The sequence below is a fragment of the Moschus berezovskii genome, chromosome 3, assembly GCF_049115385.1.
Source record: "Moschus berezovskii isolate FMDL1 chromosome 3, NW_MosBer_1.0, whole genome shotgun sequence".
NCBI classification, from domain to species: Eukaryota; Metazoa; Chordata; class Mammalia; order Artiodactyla; family Moschidae; genus Moschus; species Moschus berezovskii.
In genome coordinates this window covers 76463399-76482384 of record NC_142462.1, presented here as the reverse complement: position 1 = coordinate 76482384, position 18986 = coordinate 76463399, and the positions used below count along the sequence as shown (strand labels likewise).

At 39.5% G+C, this 18986-nt stretch overlaps 1 protein-coding gene across 4 annotated transcripts in view; it reads left to right on the top strand.

Moving 5' to 3' along the window:
• Window positions 1–18986, top strand: part of CREB5 (cAMP responsive element binding protein 5) — a 456686-nt gene that overhangs the window by 336038 nt on the left and 101662 nt on the right. For all 4 annotated transcript variants that reach the window (XM_055420962.2, XM_055420959.2, XM_055420958.2 and 1 more), the window contains 2 exons: window positions 9773–9899; window positions 16309–16419. In XM_055420962.2, the coding sequence (XP_055276937.1) occupies window positions 9773–9899; window positions 16309–16419 (238 nt within the window). The remainder of the gene's footprint in view (window positions 1–9772; window positions 9900–16308; window positions 16420–18986) is intronic.

The window sequence follows — 18986 nt, the reverse complement described above, 5'->3', positions numbered from 1 at the left end:
TCTTATTATTGTTATTCTGCTTCAGTTGGATTTGAAAGTAACTGGTCACCATTCTCTAATATAGTCATTTAAAAATTTGAAGATCTTTATCATCATCTCCCTGTCTTCTTGTTCCTTTTACTTTTCCATGTAGGTCTTCCCTTCTGGCCCTTCAGTATTTTTCAGTGTTTCTTTGGAACCTTCTCTAAGTCCTCCATACCTTCCCCTTCTCCCCCAACCCCTCATACCCTATCCCATGTATTTTTGTTATTTGATTACAGCCTAGGTTTAGAATTTGCAGCTGTCTGTTAGCATGTAACCTAGTGAGGAGTTTGCCAAACCTAAGGCAATGTCTCTTTCCTTGTCTGCGTTTCCCTGGAGAACCAGTAAGTTACCCTGGAGCATTCCAGGTACTTTATCATTGAGAACAGAACTTGAGAAATCAAGCTTGTAGCAGCCTAAGGTTGCAGAGTCTGCGCGTGTCACAGAGTCTGTGGGTGTCATCTCAGCTGCCCGAAGCCACTCCTATATCGTTGACACATCCTCTCTCCTGCCAGTATATCTGTGGAGTTAATCATTTCTATCACCTCCTCCTAAAGAGCTGAAATCACCCTGGCAAGTGGCTGTGGGGAGGTGGGTGGAAGGGCTGTCATAAATTTAGTTTCCCAGGAGAGGTATTTGAAAACTGCCTAAGAGACTATGCCTCACAATCCAAGAAGAGGTTAGATAAAGGCATTAGTAAGGGTGACCCAGTGGGGAGGCTTGCAAAATGCAAGGATGAGTACAGGTTGTCCATATGATCTTTTCAAGGGCTCTTCTGTTTTCTCTGGCTGAAATCTTTTGCAGTTGGAGCTTCTTCATTCAGCAGCAAAACTAAGCCGTCTGTTTGGAACATAGGTATTGGGGGATTGTGCTGGGTGTGGATTCCGCTACAAATTACTCATTGAACTAATGTAACCGACAAGCTGAGAGTCCAGAAGAAATCAAAACCAAATTGCTGACTTAGAGTTGGGGGAAGGGGATATCTCTAAGCAAAGGGAGCTCTCTGCCTCTACATAACATCCGAGCAAGTGTGTTAGTGAATGTTTTCATGAATTATTCATTTATGGTGAATGAATGCAAGCAGCAGTCCCTTGTAAACGACAAGGCTCATAATCAGAGGGCTACTTATTTGTCCTTAGGAAGCAAGGAGGAAGCTTATTAGCATCTCACAAACAGGAAGAAATTTTACTTAGAGATATGTTTCTATGGAGAAAAAATTTCCCTCTAGTCAGCCAAAGAGATATATATCATTTATTTGAGCCTGCATTCAAAACCATCTTTTATTTTATGTCTTTTGAGCTGCATTTACTTGCCTTTTCTAAGTGTAACTTTATGAATAATTGATAACAACTGACAAGTTATTGGCTAATTGAAAAACCATCCCTTCATGTCTTTAAGTCTGATCCATGGTTAAAGCCAAACTGTTCAGGCATTTAAGATATTTTATAAAGGGTCTTTATAAAGAAAAGAGCCTTTAACTCTTTAAAAAAAAAAAAAACAGAATTTGAAAATGAATAATTTTTTTTTTTTAACAACAGTACTTCAGAAACCAATCCAACTGTGTTTTTGGTTAACTTAAATGAATCAGGCTGACTGCATGACTAATTCAGATTAATGGTGCAGAAATCAGTCATTAAAGAAGAAAAAAAAAAAAGATTGATCTACTAGTCTCAGAAGAATGGCCATAAATTCACCTCTCCCCTCCTAGTCCTACTTTCTCTGTTTAAAACATTTGAAAGCACTAATAAACACCTCCTCTGCCTGAGTAGATGCAGCAAGCATGCTGTAAAACCCAGCAAAGGCTCCAACAGAATACAGCTCTGTTAGCTGTATGACATTGTATTACTACTGCCGACTCTCTTGCAGTCAGGCTTTCATTGAAAGAAAAAGAAGTTACAGTTCCAAGATATCAGATACTACATCTATTATATAATACAGTGCATATATTGCAATAATACCAAATTGATTTTTCTAAAAGAAAAATGGTAAATGCATGGTAAATTTAATTTAATAAAAATTAATTTCCAACATCCCTGGTGATAATGATTACAAAAGTGTTCTTGTTAGTATCGATAAGTCAGTGCAAAGCGGAGATGTTCAGCTGACCATGGTGTGGGTGTCACTGGTACCTCTGAGCCCAGAGCTCTGAACATTGTAAAGTGCAACCTTATTGCAGGGCAGGCATCCAGTTCTTTTGAATATCATATAGATTAGGGACAAATGAGTGTTCCTGAATTATTCGTAGCCTTTTCTTATGAAATGCCCCAAATGTAATTTCAAATGGAAGTTAATTTAATTCAGGCAAAAATAAATGGGTCTAGAGCTCACCTGAAAGCTTGAGTTTAATCTAAGGGACACTGATAAAATGTACTGATTACCTTGGAGATAACCAGTTATGCTGGTTCAAGAACAGTAATGGGTTATATTAAGTTACTAATGTAAATTGGAGTTTCCCTATTTGTAAATCAATTAAGTTCATATTAATTAGCAGAGATAATTTACTGAATACTGTTCTTGCCGTGTCTTTTGCTAGTCAAAGAGATCCTTAATATCTATGTTTTCATTAATTTGAGAAATATTTATTAAACATCTATTTGGTATCATATACTTTCTTAAATTTCAGATGTGTCTGCACAGGTAAACAAAGCAAATACAATCTCTGACTTATGAAGTATATGGTCTAGTTGGGAGCAGAGACATTTAAAAAAATTCACTCAAAATTTTTAATGAATTGTAATGGAGAAGCAGAGATGGTAAACTCCAAAAGGCCATGAAATACATCTGTTTTGTTCATCGTCCTATTGTTGCCAATTGGACACATGTAAATGAATTCTTATGAAAGTGATCTGATTTACCAAACAAGTTTTCCCCTCTGAAATTAAAGTGTACAGGGTCCAATGTATTAGGTGCTCAGCTCGATGGACATGAGTTTGAGTGAACTCTGGGAGTTGGTGATGGACAGGGAGGCCTGGCGTGCTGCGATTCATGGGGTCGCAAAGAGTCGGACACAACTGAGCGACTGAACTGAACTGAACTGATTTTTTGATGATTGACTGAATTGCGGATAAGTGTTACTAGGGAAGAGTGCAGGGCACACTAAAGAGCACTCCAAAAAAGTGCTTATTTTCCCAGTTATTGCTTCACCCATCCTGGTGTAATCGCCCAGAGAAGATTGTAGGATTACTTATGTCAATGGTATGTGGCAGGAAGAAAGACGGTGCTTTCATAAAGCTGGAAGAAAGTCATTATGGCAGATGTGTGGAGCCCATGGCCATGAGCTGGGGCGGTAGTGAGGGACCAGACAGTTCAGGGCCATGGAGCTGTGTTGAGTTCTGTCACAAGGATATGGGCTTACTAGTATCTCTGATGAGCCAGAGCATTTGCTGTTTTGCTTTGGCTAGTGTACTAGCTTTTCAAGACACGATGGAGGCTGGATCGAGGATAAGATGAAAATACTAAGGCAGGATTCCCTTCCTGGACACCCAAATGTTATGTCTCCAAAGGAAAAGGGACAGAGGGACAGTTCTCTCAGGGAGAGTCTTGATCTTTTATCAGAGGTCCTCTCTTGAGCCTGAGGAAGCTTTAAAAAGGGAAATATATTTTAATTGAATTCTGCTGATACTTTGGTGCCTTTTCTCAAGCTAACTATTTCTACTTCTTTGTAGAATTTCTACTTTCAAACTCCTTATTTGTTAAAAGGGGAAATACTGTATTTGCTAGCCAACTTCAGGAGCTTGGCCATAAGACCTGGTACAGAGCATGAGCTAATTCTAAAAGACACAAGTAATATGATGTCTTTGAGAATGGAGGCCAGATAGCTTTCTTGTTTCCCCAGTTATTACTTCTGTTGGATTTCTGTCATTGTTTTCAGGAAAAACAAGATACTGAGCACTGATCTCTCGGGAACTAGCTTGGTTCCATTTTGAGGAAATATTTTCAAGGATCCTTTCTGAGAAATACTGTGAAGTCATTTTGCAATTCTGTAAAATCATTGGTAGGAAGAATCCGTTTGCCCTCATAGGAGAGTTTGGGATTCTAAAGTTAATGCATTTTAAAATAAATATATATGTATGGAGTTTGGGACATTTTTACATTTGTTAGATTGTAGTTCTTCAGTTAAAGCTAAGGATGGATGTTCTTTAAGATTTCAGCCTTGCTCACCGCCTTCACTGTTGTGGGTCTGGATTCAATCCCTGGTTGAAGATCTACCCCCAACACATATAAACACAACAGAAGATTCTAGCCTTAAGCCACAGTTTCTTGATTGAGTATAGTAATTAATCTGTTGTTTGGGTAGTGTTTCAGAATAATAATAATAATAACAAAAATAACCACAACTAATTTTTAAGCATATTCAATATATTTAACATATGATAACCCATTTAATGCCATGAGATAAATATCTCTATCACCCCATTTTATAGCTGAGAAAACAGAGGCACAGAGAAGTCAAGTAACTCTGCCCAAGGTTTCATAGCTAATAAGTGGCAGAGCTGAGATTCTAATTTTGGCAGACTAGCTCCTAAGCCCATGTTCTTCAGTACCCCATTTTATATTTAGTACCTCTGGAAGAAATCCTGGCAATTTGCTTTCTTTACAAAACAAGAATTTATATTTCTTTAAAATTTTTCACTTAGAAGAAGAATAAATATTTCTCACTACAAGCTGCCTTCTCTTTAGATTTAAGAGTTTTGCGTTCCCCTCTTTAACTCTTCAGTCTCTGTATCCCAGACAGAAATTAGTGTGGTAAATTAGGCCACAAGAGTTCATTTAGGAAGATTCAAAAGAAACACACGTTTCTTTTCATAAGCAGATACAAAGATAGTGGGCAGCAAACTTTCTCTAATCTGTGTGTGAACTTATGTTATATTTAAATGAGAATGAAGTGTGGGCTCCATAGAATGGATTGGGTCCATTTTCAAGAATTTCTCTCACTTTTTAGGGACACCTTCTATTTGGAATTTAAGAACTAAGCACTGTATGAGCTCAATTTCATTTAATATAGTTACACTGACCACCTACTTTGTGCCAGGTGCCAGGTTAAGTGCTGTGGGCACACCAGCGAGCAGTAAAGAATACCCTTATCATAATAAAACATATAGCCTCACTAGATGAAGAACATATCACTTTCAGTTTGAGTCCTAGAATCTGAATTTTAGAGCTTCAGGGGATTTCCAGATGGCCTGTAGTCTGATCCATTCATTAACCTGATGATGAGATGGAAAGCCTAAAAGTTAATTAAGGAAGTTTCTTCTCCAGAATCAGAAACTCTAATAGCAATGGCATCTGTATCTCCTGCTCCTTGCCCACCATTCCTGCCATTTTATTGCTTTCAAGTTTTTTTTTACAGTCTTCCCCCCACCCCCATCACCAGGTTCTTCTGTTGTTGTTGTTTTGTTTTGTTTTTTATCTGCTCAAGGTTTCTTAGATGGCTGTGCCCTGACTTTGATGCTAATATTGCTCTTCCAATTTTCCAACCTAATTTTTTTCATCATTTATTTTTTCCCTTTGCCTGTCCACATACCTGACCTATCTGCCTGTCTTAGATTTTATTTATTTTTTAAATTTTTTAAAGAAATTTTAATTGGAGGCTAATTACGATATTGTATTGGTTTTGCCATACATTGACATGAATCCGCCCCAGGTGTACATGTGTTCCCCATTTTGAACCCCCCTCCCACCTCCCTCCCCATATCATCCCTCTGGGTCATCCCAGTGCACCAGCCCCGAGCATCCTGTATCATGCATCTTAAGAGTTTAATAACTGATCCCAGGAGGCAATGGATCTGGTGAAGAACTGGGAAAGAAGAGCAGTCTGCTGTGACTCTCCTGAGATCTTGGAAACAAAACAATGGCCCTTAGCTCCTTAAAGATAGTGGGCTTGCACAAGGGCATGGAAGACCAGCAGACTTTACTGACACTCCTAGACTGGATGACATCCTTTGGAGGGAAAAACAAGGACATGAAATCTCTTGCTGTGGTACCTATCATTCTGCTAAGGACAATGAAAACAGTCTGTCATCCCTGACATCTTAATTGAAAGAAAATCTTACATAGATTTCAGCCGTAAGCAGTATGTTTATACAAGTGTATAAAAGAGGAATAATCTGTCAAGTTGGAAAACTCTTAATGCTACAGGACTCAGTTTCATAATTGAACAATCCAACATGAGCTCACACATCTTACCTTGTTCCATGCCTCAATAATTTTTAGTAGAAATTCTTTACCTAGAGGCATATGCTTATTAAAAAGGAGGCCCGGCTTGCTCAAAGTCTGGAATTATTAGCTCATGGCAACAAGCCTGCACTGGAGCAAAACTGTTGAGTCTTTGTTTTCACAGCTTTACCACAATTTGCCATCTTATTTTCAGAGCCTTGCTGATGCGTTGTTTGGGAAGTTTTTTTTTTTTTCTTTAAAGGAATAAAACAAAGTTTCACATGAATGAGTGACGTCTCATGTTAGCAGAATTTTACTGCTTCACTGGAAAGTTCAGGGAGCAGTGTGAATATCAAAGGAAATGGGCCATGGAGTTTAGTAGAAAAAAATCAATAATACCTTAGTTTTGGGAGGTATCAAGGTGTGATGGAGGAAGCCCTCTATTGCAAGTTGAGTGTAAGTTGTACTTTTTTTCATGACCCATATAACCTTGGGCAAACTTAAATGTTTCTGAATTCATCTTACTCCTGAGTAACATGGGAGTAATAGACCTACCTACCACATTGCATTGTTTCAAGTCCCATGAAGGTGAAAATATTTAGAAAAATATGAAGCAATGTATAGGTGTAATATAAAAATTTTATGAGTATATTAAATAATAACTATTTTTATGTGTATAAAGGGAATTAAGCAATGCAAGTATTCCAATACCACTTTTGCTTCAGTGATCTAAATATTCTGGACAAATGATTATTTCTCAGGCCAAGCGACATAATTACTTCATTCTAGACCTTTGTATAGATAGTGATTGGGTAGGCATAGGGTTTTTTTTGTTGCTGTTGCAGTTTTTTTAGTTTTAAAAGCCTCTGTAAGAAGTCTAGGAAATTCTATTGGTTTTGTAGGTGGGGTTGGGGAAATCACTTACAGAATCTGTGTAAAACAGTAATTCAAAATTATTCAGAATTCAAACATACAGGCTTCCCAAATAACCATTTTCCCTTCCACTGTACTTTGCCAATTTGTCAGATTGGTATCATTGGTAATTATTATTATAGTCCCAGGGGACCCTCGTACCTGAAAATTTTTCTTAATTAATGAATATTTAATATTTGAAAATCTAGGAGATTTATGCATGGTGTGGAAATAACTGACCTAATAAGAACACTGAATTAAATGAAACATACTATTCCCCAATTATTCTATACAACTGGGAGTTTCCCACAGTTTGGGAGAAGAATGAAAGCTTGTTTTAAATTTAATTACTTTTGCATATTCATTTACATCACCATTAAGTTGTTTAATTGATTTCTTTAAAAAAAATAGACCATCAATAAAAGCTGATAACCAGGATTATCATTAATATGTTGGAAACAAAATGTAAATGATGATAATGTATTACCCTTGCTTATAAGGATGATACTTCACATCAACAAAATCAAATATTTTTAGTTGTTTTTGATAACAGTTTTCAAGTGGCCCTAATTGTCTATCCTCAAATTGTTACCCTGGTGACTAGAGGGGCAGACATACAGTTGAAGACTGTATGTATGTAAATAGAGATTTATGTATGATATGTATGCATGAATATAGATATCTATTTCTATCTATCTGGATATTTTTAAATGAATGGATGGATATATATTTCAGTCTCATTATGAAACTGGGGAGTTCAGATTGTTAATCTCGTGCTTAGGAGAAGTGACCATTATTAAACATGCTATACTTTGATATATAGCTATTTTCTTTTTAGCAAAGGTCCCAAACAAAACATTAAGACTGGAGAATATAAAACACAAGTTGTCTGTTGATCAAGCAGCATTTTATACTTCTCTGACTTGAGCTCCGAGTATCAGAGACTTTTGACCCAGTGATATTACAACTACAGAAATTTGGAGCGATTGAAAGCAGCCATTTCCTAGACTTATAAAAGCTGAAGGGCCATCAAAGATCTTACTAATCCTTACTGTTCATCTGTACTACAGAGGTCCCAAGTGTACATGTCAAGGAATAGCCATAGTACTTCATTTGCTTTTCTAAAAACACCCATGTCATTATTACAAGCTTCTCACCTTAGCCTATCTGTGTAACCACTCACACACATCCTGTTAATAGAACTGGTTGTAATTTGTGTATATCACCATAAACTCTACGTAAAACTTTTATATTTTCTTATATTTTCATATACACAACTTCCCAAACATATAAATCTAGGACTAACTTAGGACTAATCCTTCTATGATATGTGGGACTGTGTTAGCTGGCCATGTTTCCAAGGGAGATTTCAGGCGAAAAGAATGGAAAACAATCTTCTTTGGAATCGTAACAGCAATGTGAAGGAAGAATATCTTGGCATTCTTTCCCCCAGTTCAGGCTCCGTGAGTCACCCATGGGAGGCACGTGAGCTCCGAAGAAGAGGTTCTTCATACTGTCCTTCCCTGAAACACAGGAAGGCATTGCCCTGCAGAGAACATCTCTCTGCAATCTACCCAGCTCTTAGCTTAAGAGATTTTTTTTTTTTAGGAAATACATTATTTTGGGAAGCACTATTTTTCTATCATGGCATTCAGGATAAGATGTTTTAACATGGAAGACTCAGAGGTTCTGATGGGTATTTGTTTGTTTGTTAAATCATTACTTCAGTGGTCTGACATTTATATGGCTCCCCAGAGTAAGAGCATCAGGAGATTGAGAATTGAGCCAAGGAGGTTATTTGTTTGCCATTTTTGATAAACACAAATAATTCCCCTTTTCCCTCAGTCCCACATTCCCTGGCTCATTAAATCAATTTAAGACTCTTAAATTTTTTCTGGCAAATTGAAGCAAAAGAACTATGTACTCCCCCAAGGGAAGCTCACCCAAGACCTACAGATCAGGCTGAAATCGATTTCTGTCAAAGAGTAACACCTTGAGTTATTACAAAATGAGGGGTCAGTAATTGGGGTCTGGGCCCCAGACTTGCCCCAAGAAAGACTTGTTGCATCGTGTGAACCATGATCTAGCAACTTTGGTTTGTGACCTGGCTTTGTGTTTTTTTCCCACTCAAAGTAGAGAATTATGAAAAAGTCAAAATAGATTTGTATTGGGAAATTATGAATGAAGTTGGTTCTGCAAATCCAGATAGTGAAAGTATATCCAGAGGAAAGCCAGGCAGGCTTCCAGGCAGAAGTATGGGAAAATGTTATAAAACAAATGCACACAGGTCTCAGGCTCTAAGATCCTCCAGAAGGCAGAGACCTCAGAGTAAACACACAGGATTTCACTGCCAGGTCCCTTCTCTTTCCTAAGATGCAAGGGTTGTAGGAGATTTACTGGCTTGTTGTCTATTGACTATCAGTTAGATAACAGAGGTCAGGAAATGAAGTGGAATTTGATGTATTAACTAGGAAGCAACAAAGGAAGCCAGGCTTGTATTTTATTTGTTATTATTTCCCTAATATCCTCAATTATGTGGCTCCCATCAGGGAATCTGATCTGCTGCTCATGTAATGGTGTTGTCCCCACTGGTTCTGGACTTGAAAAACTGGCAGTGAATCCCCTGCCTAGAGTATCAGGAATAATGTTTGCTATTTTTTCTTTTCTTTTTTTTTGTTCCCAGGCCTGTCCCAGGCTCTCTATCTTCTCTGCTCCATCTTCACAACAGACAGAGACAGCCCATGCCAGCCTCCATGCCTGGGACCCTGCCCAACCCTACAATGCCGGGCTCTTCTGCCGTCTTGATGCCAGTAAGTGCTTCTTTCTGCTGAGGTTTGCCCCATTTGGAAAAGTACAGGAAGTGTGCAGATCTAAGCTGATGGGGAAGAAAAGAGCTTCTTATGGATGGAGAGTTGAGCTGGGTGCAGTTTGCTCTAAGTGCCTAGTTGTGTATCCTTGGGCATCTTGCTGGCTTCTCCAGCCTTCAGTGCTTCCATAATGAGGCATGGTTTCATCTTCTTGCTTGTGACTAGTGAGTTTGTAATACTCAGGGAATGGGATTTGTCCAGGGACACGGAAGTGTATGACTACTCCAAAGTCTATATAGCTTAGGTTACATATAGTGTCCTTAAATTGCCAGTGAGTGGTCTAGCTGGGACTCAGAGTGATAATGACAATAGTAACAATAATAATGATGGTGCATAATAAGTGCTAACACATGTGCATACGTATTATGTTTTATTAATGATGCTAGCAGCATTTACTGAATGCTTACCTTGTGCCGATCACTCTCTAACCACTTCATTAACCTGTGAAACAACCCTCTCAGGTACATACTATTACTATCCCCATTTTTGAATGAAGAAAGTAAGGCAAGAAACGAGCTTGGCCAAGAAGCAGAGCCGTTGAGTTTCGAACCTAGGAGTTCTCTCTCAACCACTGCATGATCCATACATTCTCTCCTTTCACTGTCACAACAAACCTCTGAGGTATGTTCTTACCCTTACTTTGCAGAAGAGGAAACCAAGGCACAAGAGGCTGAGAAACTTGGTTAAGTGACTAAGTCTGTAAGAGCTTATTGTTGTTCATTCACTAAGTTGTGTCCGATTCCTTGTGACCCCATGAACTGAAGCATGCCAGGCTTCCCTGTCCTTCACTATCTCCGTGAGTTTGTCCAAACTCGTGTCCATTGAGTCAGTGATGCCATCCAACCATCTCATCCTCTGTGACCCCCTTCTCCTCTCGCCCTCAATCTTTCCCAGCATCAGGGCCTTTTCCAGTGAGTCAGCTCTTTGCATCAGGTGGCCAAAGTGTTGGCGCTTCGGTTTCAGCATCAATAAGAGCAAGTGAGTGACAGAATCAGGTTTTAGATCCGGGTGGTCTGACTTCTAAGTTATTACACTATACCTCCCTGAAAACAATAGGTTCACACAGAACGAAGATTCAGACTGTTTTAGAGCTAACCTGCTCTCCTGCCATGGGATCCCCACTGTGTACATCTTCATCCCCCCGGCATTTTGCCTCAGTGCCCAGGCCTAGTGTTACCATTTTCAGGGCCATAAGGGTTCTCAAAAGCCCTAGAGGTAACATGACAATTCAATTAAAATCCTCCCACAACAATAGGGAATATTTTGCAGAACGTTTTTAGCATTCTAAGGAACTGTCTGCATTTGCTATTTCATTTTGTTCTCACAGCAGTCCTGTGGGAATATGACTGCAGTCATTATCAATATACTTGCTTTACCAATGGAAAGCTGAGGAGTACAACATTGGAGGGATTTGTCTAATGTCACACAGCTTGTAACGGAAAAGTTACAAGTAACAAGTGACTAGGATACGCATCTGTCCTCATGTTTTGCAGCCCAGATCATCCCAGAATGAGGGATTTGCTCGTTTTTCTGGAAGCAGGGAGATGGAGAAAGGCTTCATGGCCCAACTGTAGAGACCTAGGTCTTCCCACTGTAAGTGTCAGGTAGTTCAGGCTAGAAAGATTCTTTGCAAAATTTTGTCAGAAGGACAGGTGAGCTGGCTGACTACCTGCCTCACTCACCTTAAATATTTTGGATGAAGGAAAGCAGCACCATCCATACTGCAATACCGGATTTCATTCAACCTCACTAATTGCAAGAGACTTCTATCACAAGCCGTTTTCATTCAGGCTTTAAATCCTTCTCGTTTAAAATTGTTTCCTTTCAGAAATTCTATGCATTGTCCAGAAAAATATCACTGCAGTGACCTTTTTTCCCCATTTGAATAAAATGTGTACCATTCCCAGGGACAAAGGTGGGGTATTTAGGCTGCAAAGACCCAGAGAAAAGGGCGCCTGGCACTGGTTTCCATCATATCTCTTCATTGTACAACTACATTGTACAATAGAGGAGTAGAACAGAAAAAGAGTCTTTAAAGTTTTAACAGAGAAGTCATGTACTTGAATTTTTTTTAAATGTTGATGCTTCAGAATAGAAGCAAAGGATCAGGTACATGGTAAAGAGCCAGTGTAGATAACAGAGTCAGAAGTTCAAACCCATGTCAGTGATGTGTACAGCTGTCATGAAACTAGTGTCCATCTAGCGTGGTGATTCTTAACTGGAATCAGTTTTGTCCTCCAAGGGATGTTTGGCAATATCTGAAAACACTGTTCATTGTCACAACTTGGGGAAAGTGCTGTGGGCATCTAGTGGGTTGAAGTCAGGGATGCTAAACATTGTACAATGCATAGGACAGTTACCAGTTATTTGGCTCAAAATGCCAACATTGGCATGGGAAATGCCAATGCCAACATAATTGGCATGGGAAACCATGATCTGGTATGACACTAATGTAATTAATGAAAGTGAATGCAAGCTATCTAAAAGCACATACTAGGAGTTTTCGGGCCTAGAAATCTGGGCCCTTTCTGGCTTGCCAGCCCTTGCACTATAATTTTAGCTTGTCAAGCATGGACTTTCCATAGGGTTCTTGTGTCCGCTGGCATAAAAGATTAGTTTATATCTGTAGGTGAAGGCGAGATTCTTAACTGATTTGTGGTACATACTGTTAGGCTACATATTTCACAAAGCCCTAGGTCTGAAATAAATGATGAATCTGTTCATTCATTTATTTCGTAAACTTTTGTTGAGCTCCTTCTAAGAGCCAAGCTCTGTGATAGATGCTGAAAATGTGGTGAAGGAGAAAATAGGCATTGCCTTCCAGGAGTTCACTGGGTCAGGATTTCTGATCCTGAAAGTCAAAAGCTGAAATTATTTGGGAGTATGAACACCCGTTTATGATTACAAAAGCCCAGTGGACTGCAGACCATTCTGGCTCCTGTTTTCCAACTTATTTCAAGGGAAAAGAAGAAGCTCAAAAAAGATGATATCCTTTACCTGGATGTTTTATGTACAGTGCTCAGTATTGTTTAGTATTCAGCAAAGCCACTCCCGTCTTCTGACCTCTTCATTCTAATCCACTCATTAAAGCCACACTCATGGGCAGAGCGTTTATTAGCACAAAGCACCAAATAGTTGTTTTGAAGAGGCTCTTGGTAACCCCATATAATTACTTAGGTGGAAAAATGCAATTTTTTTAAGATAGAGAAACCATCCTGTTTTTAGTATTCTGTTTAATTTGTGAGTCATAAGGTAGACACAGTCATAGCCTGTAACTTTTCCAAAAAGTAGACAGCATGGCTGACTCTGAATCCAGAAGCAGAAAGTGGGCTACTCTCACTTCTTTGTAAAATGGTGGCTCCAAAGCATGATAGAAAACCCTGGACAATCACGTGTCCTTCTGAACAATCCTCCTTCCGAAAACTGAAAGCAAAGACTCCTTTGGACTTTATTTCTCTTTGGGAGAAGGTCACTAATTGGAAAAAAGGGTCAAATGCTAATCCCACTTTCCTACCCCCCAGCCTCTGGAAAGTGGAAGTTATAAGTAATAAGCGTTTTTTAGAGAAATCTGCATGACTTAACAATTAGAGTACACAAATGTACTTTATGGCACTGAATCGTACACTTAAAAAGAATTAAACTGGTAAATTTTAAGTTATGTATATTTTACAATGATTTAAAAAATAATTTAAAAAATGAGAGTACCCAAGCTACTTGAATATTTAGGGGAATATGAGTGAATGCAGCCAGCCCTCCATACCGTGGGTTCCACATCTGCAGATTCAACCAACCATGGATTGAAAAAAAAAAAAATATATATATATATATACACACACACACATATATATATACACATTCCAGACAATTCCAAAAAATTTTGGATTTGAAAAATATTTACATTTTATTAGGTGTTTTAGGGGATCTGGAGGTGATTTAAAGGATAGGAAAGGGTGTGTATAAGTTTTATGCAATTACTATGCCTTTTACTCCTTGGAAGGAAAGTTATGACCAACCTAGATAGCATATTAAAAAGCAGAGACATTACTTTGCCAACCAAGGTCCGTCTAGTCAAGGCTATGGTTTTTCCCGTGGTCATATATGGATGTGAGAGTTGGACTGTGAAGAAAGCTGATCACCGAAAAATTGATGCTTTTGAACTGTGGTGCTGGAGAAGACTCTTGAGAGTCCCTTGGACTGCAAGGAGATCCAACCAGTCCATTCTAGAGGAGATCAATCCTGGGTGTTCATTGGAAGGACTGATGCTAAAGCTGAAACTGCAATACTTTGGCCACCTCATGCGAAGAGTTGACTCACTGGAAAAGACTCTGATGCTGGATGGGATTGGGGGTGGGAGGAGACGGGGACGACAGAGAATGAGATGGCTGGATGGCATCACAGACTCAATGGACATGAGTTTGAGTGAACTCCGGGAGTTGGTGATGGACAGGGAGGCCTGGCGTGCTGTGATTCATGGGGTCGCAAAGAGTCGGACACGACTGAGCGACTGAACTGACTGACTGACTGACTGACGCCTTTTATATGAGACTTGGGCACCTTGGAATTTAGTGTCAGAGGGGGGTCCTGGAACGAATCCCTGAGGAATATTGAGGGACAACTCTATTTTATTTTGCTGAACTGGTGCGCACAAAAGGTTTTACTAAAGTGGTCTAGAAAGTTCACCATCATTAAATAGCTCCTTTTGCAACAGTTTCACAAAGCCATACACTGCTAGATAACTGATAAACTAATTCTGGCTAAGATATGGCTGATGGTACTTCACTGTGACGTGATAGGAAGTGTGCCCCAATCATTCATGACAAGGCTTTTAGCAAGTACCTCTGCTCATCCACACATTGGTATCCTAATAACAACCCTGCCCTTGGGGTGGACACAGCAGGAATTGCAGTGATAATCTCAACAATGGAAGGGACCTTAAAGGGTCATTTTGTTCAACTATTACTCTCAGCTCTTATCTGTGAGGTTTCTATCCGCCACTGTTTGATGAACTCCTTTGATAAGGAACTCTATTTTCTAAGACTACCTAGGCTAACTTTGAGCAGAAACCTGGTTCCCTAAAATTTCCGAACATTGTTTCCATTTCCATCCTTTGGCAAATGGAAAAACTTTTGCATTGAAGAAACTATTTCTCTCTTGAGGGAAGTCTAATTATTTTCTGTATGATTTCAGTATTAAGTACACTTGCATTATTCCTGTTCTTCTAAAAGTGTTAGTTTTCTGCTAAGTGGAAAATGTTTGTCAGACACAGTCTTTCTCACTGAAATAAAGATTTTTTTACTGATTCATTTTTTAACAGGGACACCCTGGAGACAAAAGCCAGAACTCAATTCAGATATTGATAATTGAATGTTAATTCTAGACACAAGGGCAGGCCAGCAGGGCAGTGGGGGGCGTTGATCACATGTCTTCAGTACCCACACTGCTTTCTTTACCTTCCAGAGCTCTACCCCTGCTGTGAGGCCTAAAACTGCTGCCGTGTAGAGTCAGACAAGGTTAACAGGGAGGAGGAGATGTGCCAGGGGCAGCAGCTCAAATGCCTCTGCTGGACCATTTTGATGGTGGTCATGAGTTAGTGCGACAGGAAGACACATCATCTTTAAGAGGCTAGATTTAAAATGAAGTTTTTCTTACTGCTAAAATGATTCACATTGCAGTATAAAATTTGGGGAGAACACAAAAGCCACAGATAACTTGAGATAACCATTTGGTATATTGTATATCCTTCCAGCATTTTTCTAGGCATGTGTTATTCTCTTTATAGCTATGAAATGGAAAATCCTATGGACGGAGGAGCCTGGTGGGCTGCAGTCCATGGGGTCCCTAAGAGTCGGACACGGCTGAGCGACTTCACTTTCACTTTTCACTTTCATGCATTGGAGAAGGAAATGGCAACCCACTCCAATATTCTTGCCTGGAGAATCCCAGGGACAGCGGAGCCTGGTGGGCTGCCATATGGGGTCCTACAGAGTCAGACACGACTGAAGCGACTTAGCAGCAGCTATCTAAATAAGCTTGATGAGTAGTATTCGGAGTGTTCACAAAGTGAACACTTTGTGGAAGTGTTGCCTGCTTTTGTTTGGAAATGATCTCCCATCACAATGTCGTTCTCTTTGGCATTGGGCTTATTCTCTAGAACACGCAGCTTTGGATGATTCTTTGCTGTGCCTGAGTTCAAGACTTAGGAGTACCTTGCTTACGCTTTACCAAACCGCAGGTTTTCCCTGGATTTATTTGCAGAAATCTACACAATCCATTTGAAAGAGAAATGCAGCTTTGTCTATGATCTCAACTGCCTTTCTCAGACTTCTGATTCTGTTACTTTCCTTTCTCATAGATGGAGAGACAAATGTCAGTGAACTCCAGCCTCCTGGGAATGCAAGGTCCAAATCTCAGCAACCCCTGTGCTTCTCCCCAAGTCCAGCCAATGCATTCAGAAGCTAAGATGGTAAATAACAATTATAATCATCCTTTTCTTACTGCATGACTTTTTCTTTTGATTTCTGCTCTGACTTCCAAACTCCAGTTAAATGAGGTAGATGGCTCCATCTTTGTTTTCAATGAATAGGTCTTTCTGTGGAAAAGCAGTGCAGAACTTGGCCCTCTTTTTGAGGCTATTAGTTACTGAACCTTGGCGTGGGATGCTCATGTAACAAGCATTGGATCAGTGTGTAGCCTTCGTGAAAGGGACTTTTAGAATTTTGGGGAGATCTATAACAGTTGAGGTGGGATACACCCAAATATGTGTATATTTGTTCAGAAACTGAAATTAACAAAAACAATCCAGAGTTTCTCTCCTTCAATGTAGTCACCATTTCAGTGCCACTCTTCCTGTCCCCATAGCCACCAAAACAGATGTAATTTTTAAGCACACAAGTAGTATGAAAATATTTTCATGTTTTGTGTTATAGTCATCAGATGTGACATTGATTTGAAAAGACCACAGTCTTGTTTTCTCCTGGGGTAACTGCAACTCACATTGAAATGTGCAATTTCAGGTGACATTTAGTGACTTTTAACATATGAGATTGATGTGCACTGAAGTCATTCTTTCCAATCAAAGTGATAGATTTATATCCTACTAAATATTATATCCTACTAAATATTAATAAAAGCAACGCCTGTTGGTCTTGGCCGTATAAAGTCAATTTGCTGGTTACATTTAGCAAAATTACTTGAAGGAATAATTCAGTTTTGTATACATTCTGACACCACAGTTGGTAAGGTGTCAGATGCCGTCAAAATACACTGCAGCAAAGTTTTTTGTATCTGATATTGGGTAAAGATGGCTTTTGCTAGAAATTGGAGATTTTTTTGCTTTGGTGAGTGACAGCATAGGGACCATGTTGGAAGGCTGAGCTGAGGATGTTATTGACATCTCCGAAAATTAGCCATCAAAATCCAGGGACTTTGTCTTCAATGGCAGTAAGTGTTTTGGACAGTGGATTTGGTCACTTTCTCTTGGAAATTTCTCTCATTTGACTTGCACCTTCTTAACCCAAGGAAGCAACTGAACTCCCAGTGTTGGCTACCCCGGGCACATAAAGTCTGTGGTTGGGAGAGGTCTCTTTGCTGGGCCACAGTCCCTGTGACATGCCAAATGGCACCAGCATCTTCAGCAAAGCTTGTTAAATCTTTTTGGAATCGGCAAATATTTTTTCAACTCAAGCCCTGCTGAGCCAAACCAAATAATTGCTGGCAGAGTAAAATCCAAACTGGCATCTGTTTTGGAGACCAGAGTAATGCCATTTACATTTTTTTAGAGGAAAATAAAAAATGAACTGTGAAGGTACTTAAGAAACAAAATTAAGTTATTCATGTGTATGAATAAGTGTTCTCGGTCTAAAACATTAAATGCTACTCCTTCAGCCAGATTATTTCTGAATCCAGTTTAGTTCAGGGTCTGTATCTCTTTTGAGAGACCCCACCAGACAAACTTGAAGGAGATTCTAAAACACAATTCCAAATGAAATTTCCCTGCCGGTTGAATTTTCCTGGATTGTATGCCACCGTCCGACTCAGAAGTGTCCTATCCCTCTTCTTGCTGGCAAAGAAGGAAAATGCTTCCAAAGGGAGTTCAGGTTTACAGTTATTTATATGTATGAAATAAGAAGATACGATAGGGCAGATTAATAGTGAAAAATATCAGCAGGAGAGAAAAGGGAATTGGGCTGTGCTTATAAAAATAGTGTTACCCTGCAAATGTTTGTCGAGTTAAATTTTGAGCAGGCATACTCCTCTGCTGATTCATGTTCTAAGTGAATGAATATTTCCAGATCCTTGATGTCTGGGCAAATGAACTGTATCATGGAGTTGATACAGCTTTTCCCTCTGCTCCAAACTCCCACCCCTAACCCTGTTTTTGCCAATACAAATTTGGATTCCTGTTCATCCAAAGGGAAAAATTGTAATATTGGCCACTTATATTTTGGAAGAATAGCATTTACCTAGTAGCTTGGAAAAGCGTTAAGTACTTTTAATACATTACTCAGCATCTCTGTTCTGATTTCTGCTCACTTTATTCACTTGAGAAACTAGTTATTGCTACCTACTCACTCTATAGTATTTTCTAGCAGCTTTGGATTGCTTAGATGAAAAGTTTTTATGAAATAGAAAGTAGAGAAGGAAAAAAAATTCTTCCACGATATTAATGTCAGCCAGAGCCCCACAGGTTTCTCAGAACTATGGGCTTTGTTGTTCTATGCCTAATTTTCTTCCTGTGTAAAAGCTGGAATGGATTCCAGATTTCAGCTAAGACTCTTGTTTCACTGTTTTCAAGGACTTTTCCAGAGGTCACACATGGGCTATTGTGATGAAGGCACTCTGTGGGGTGTGTGCTCAGAGCACACGAGCAACCAGAGAGCTGCCTGGGAGGTATTGCCCACCCCACAATGCTGCAGACCTCTTCTCCTAGGGCCAGGGTGTCCATTTTACAGTCCCTTTCGGCCACTGACAGATGTCATCGTCCTGAATCTCTGGTGAAACTCAGAGGTCCTGGAGGTGGACAGAAGTGTA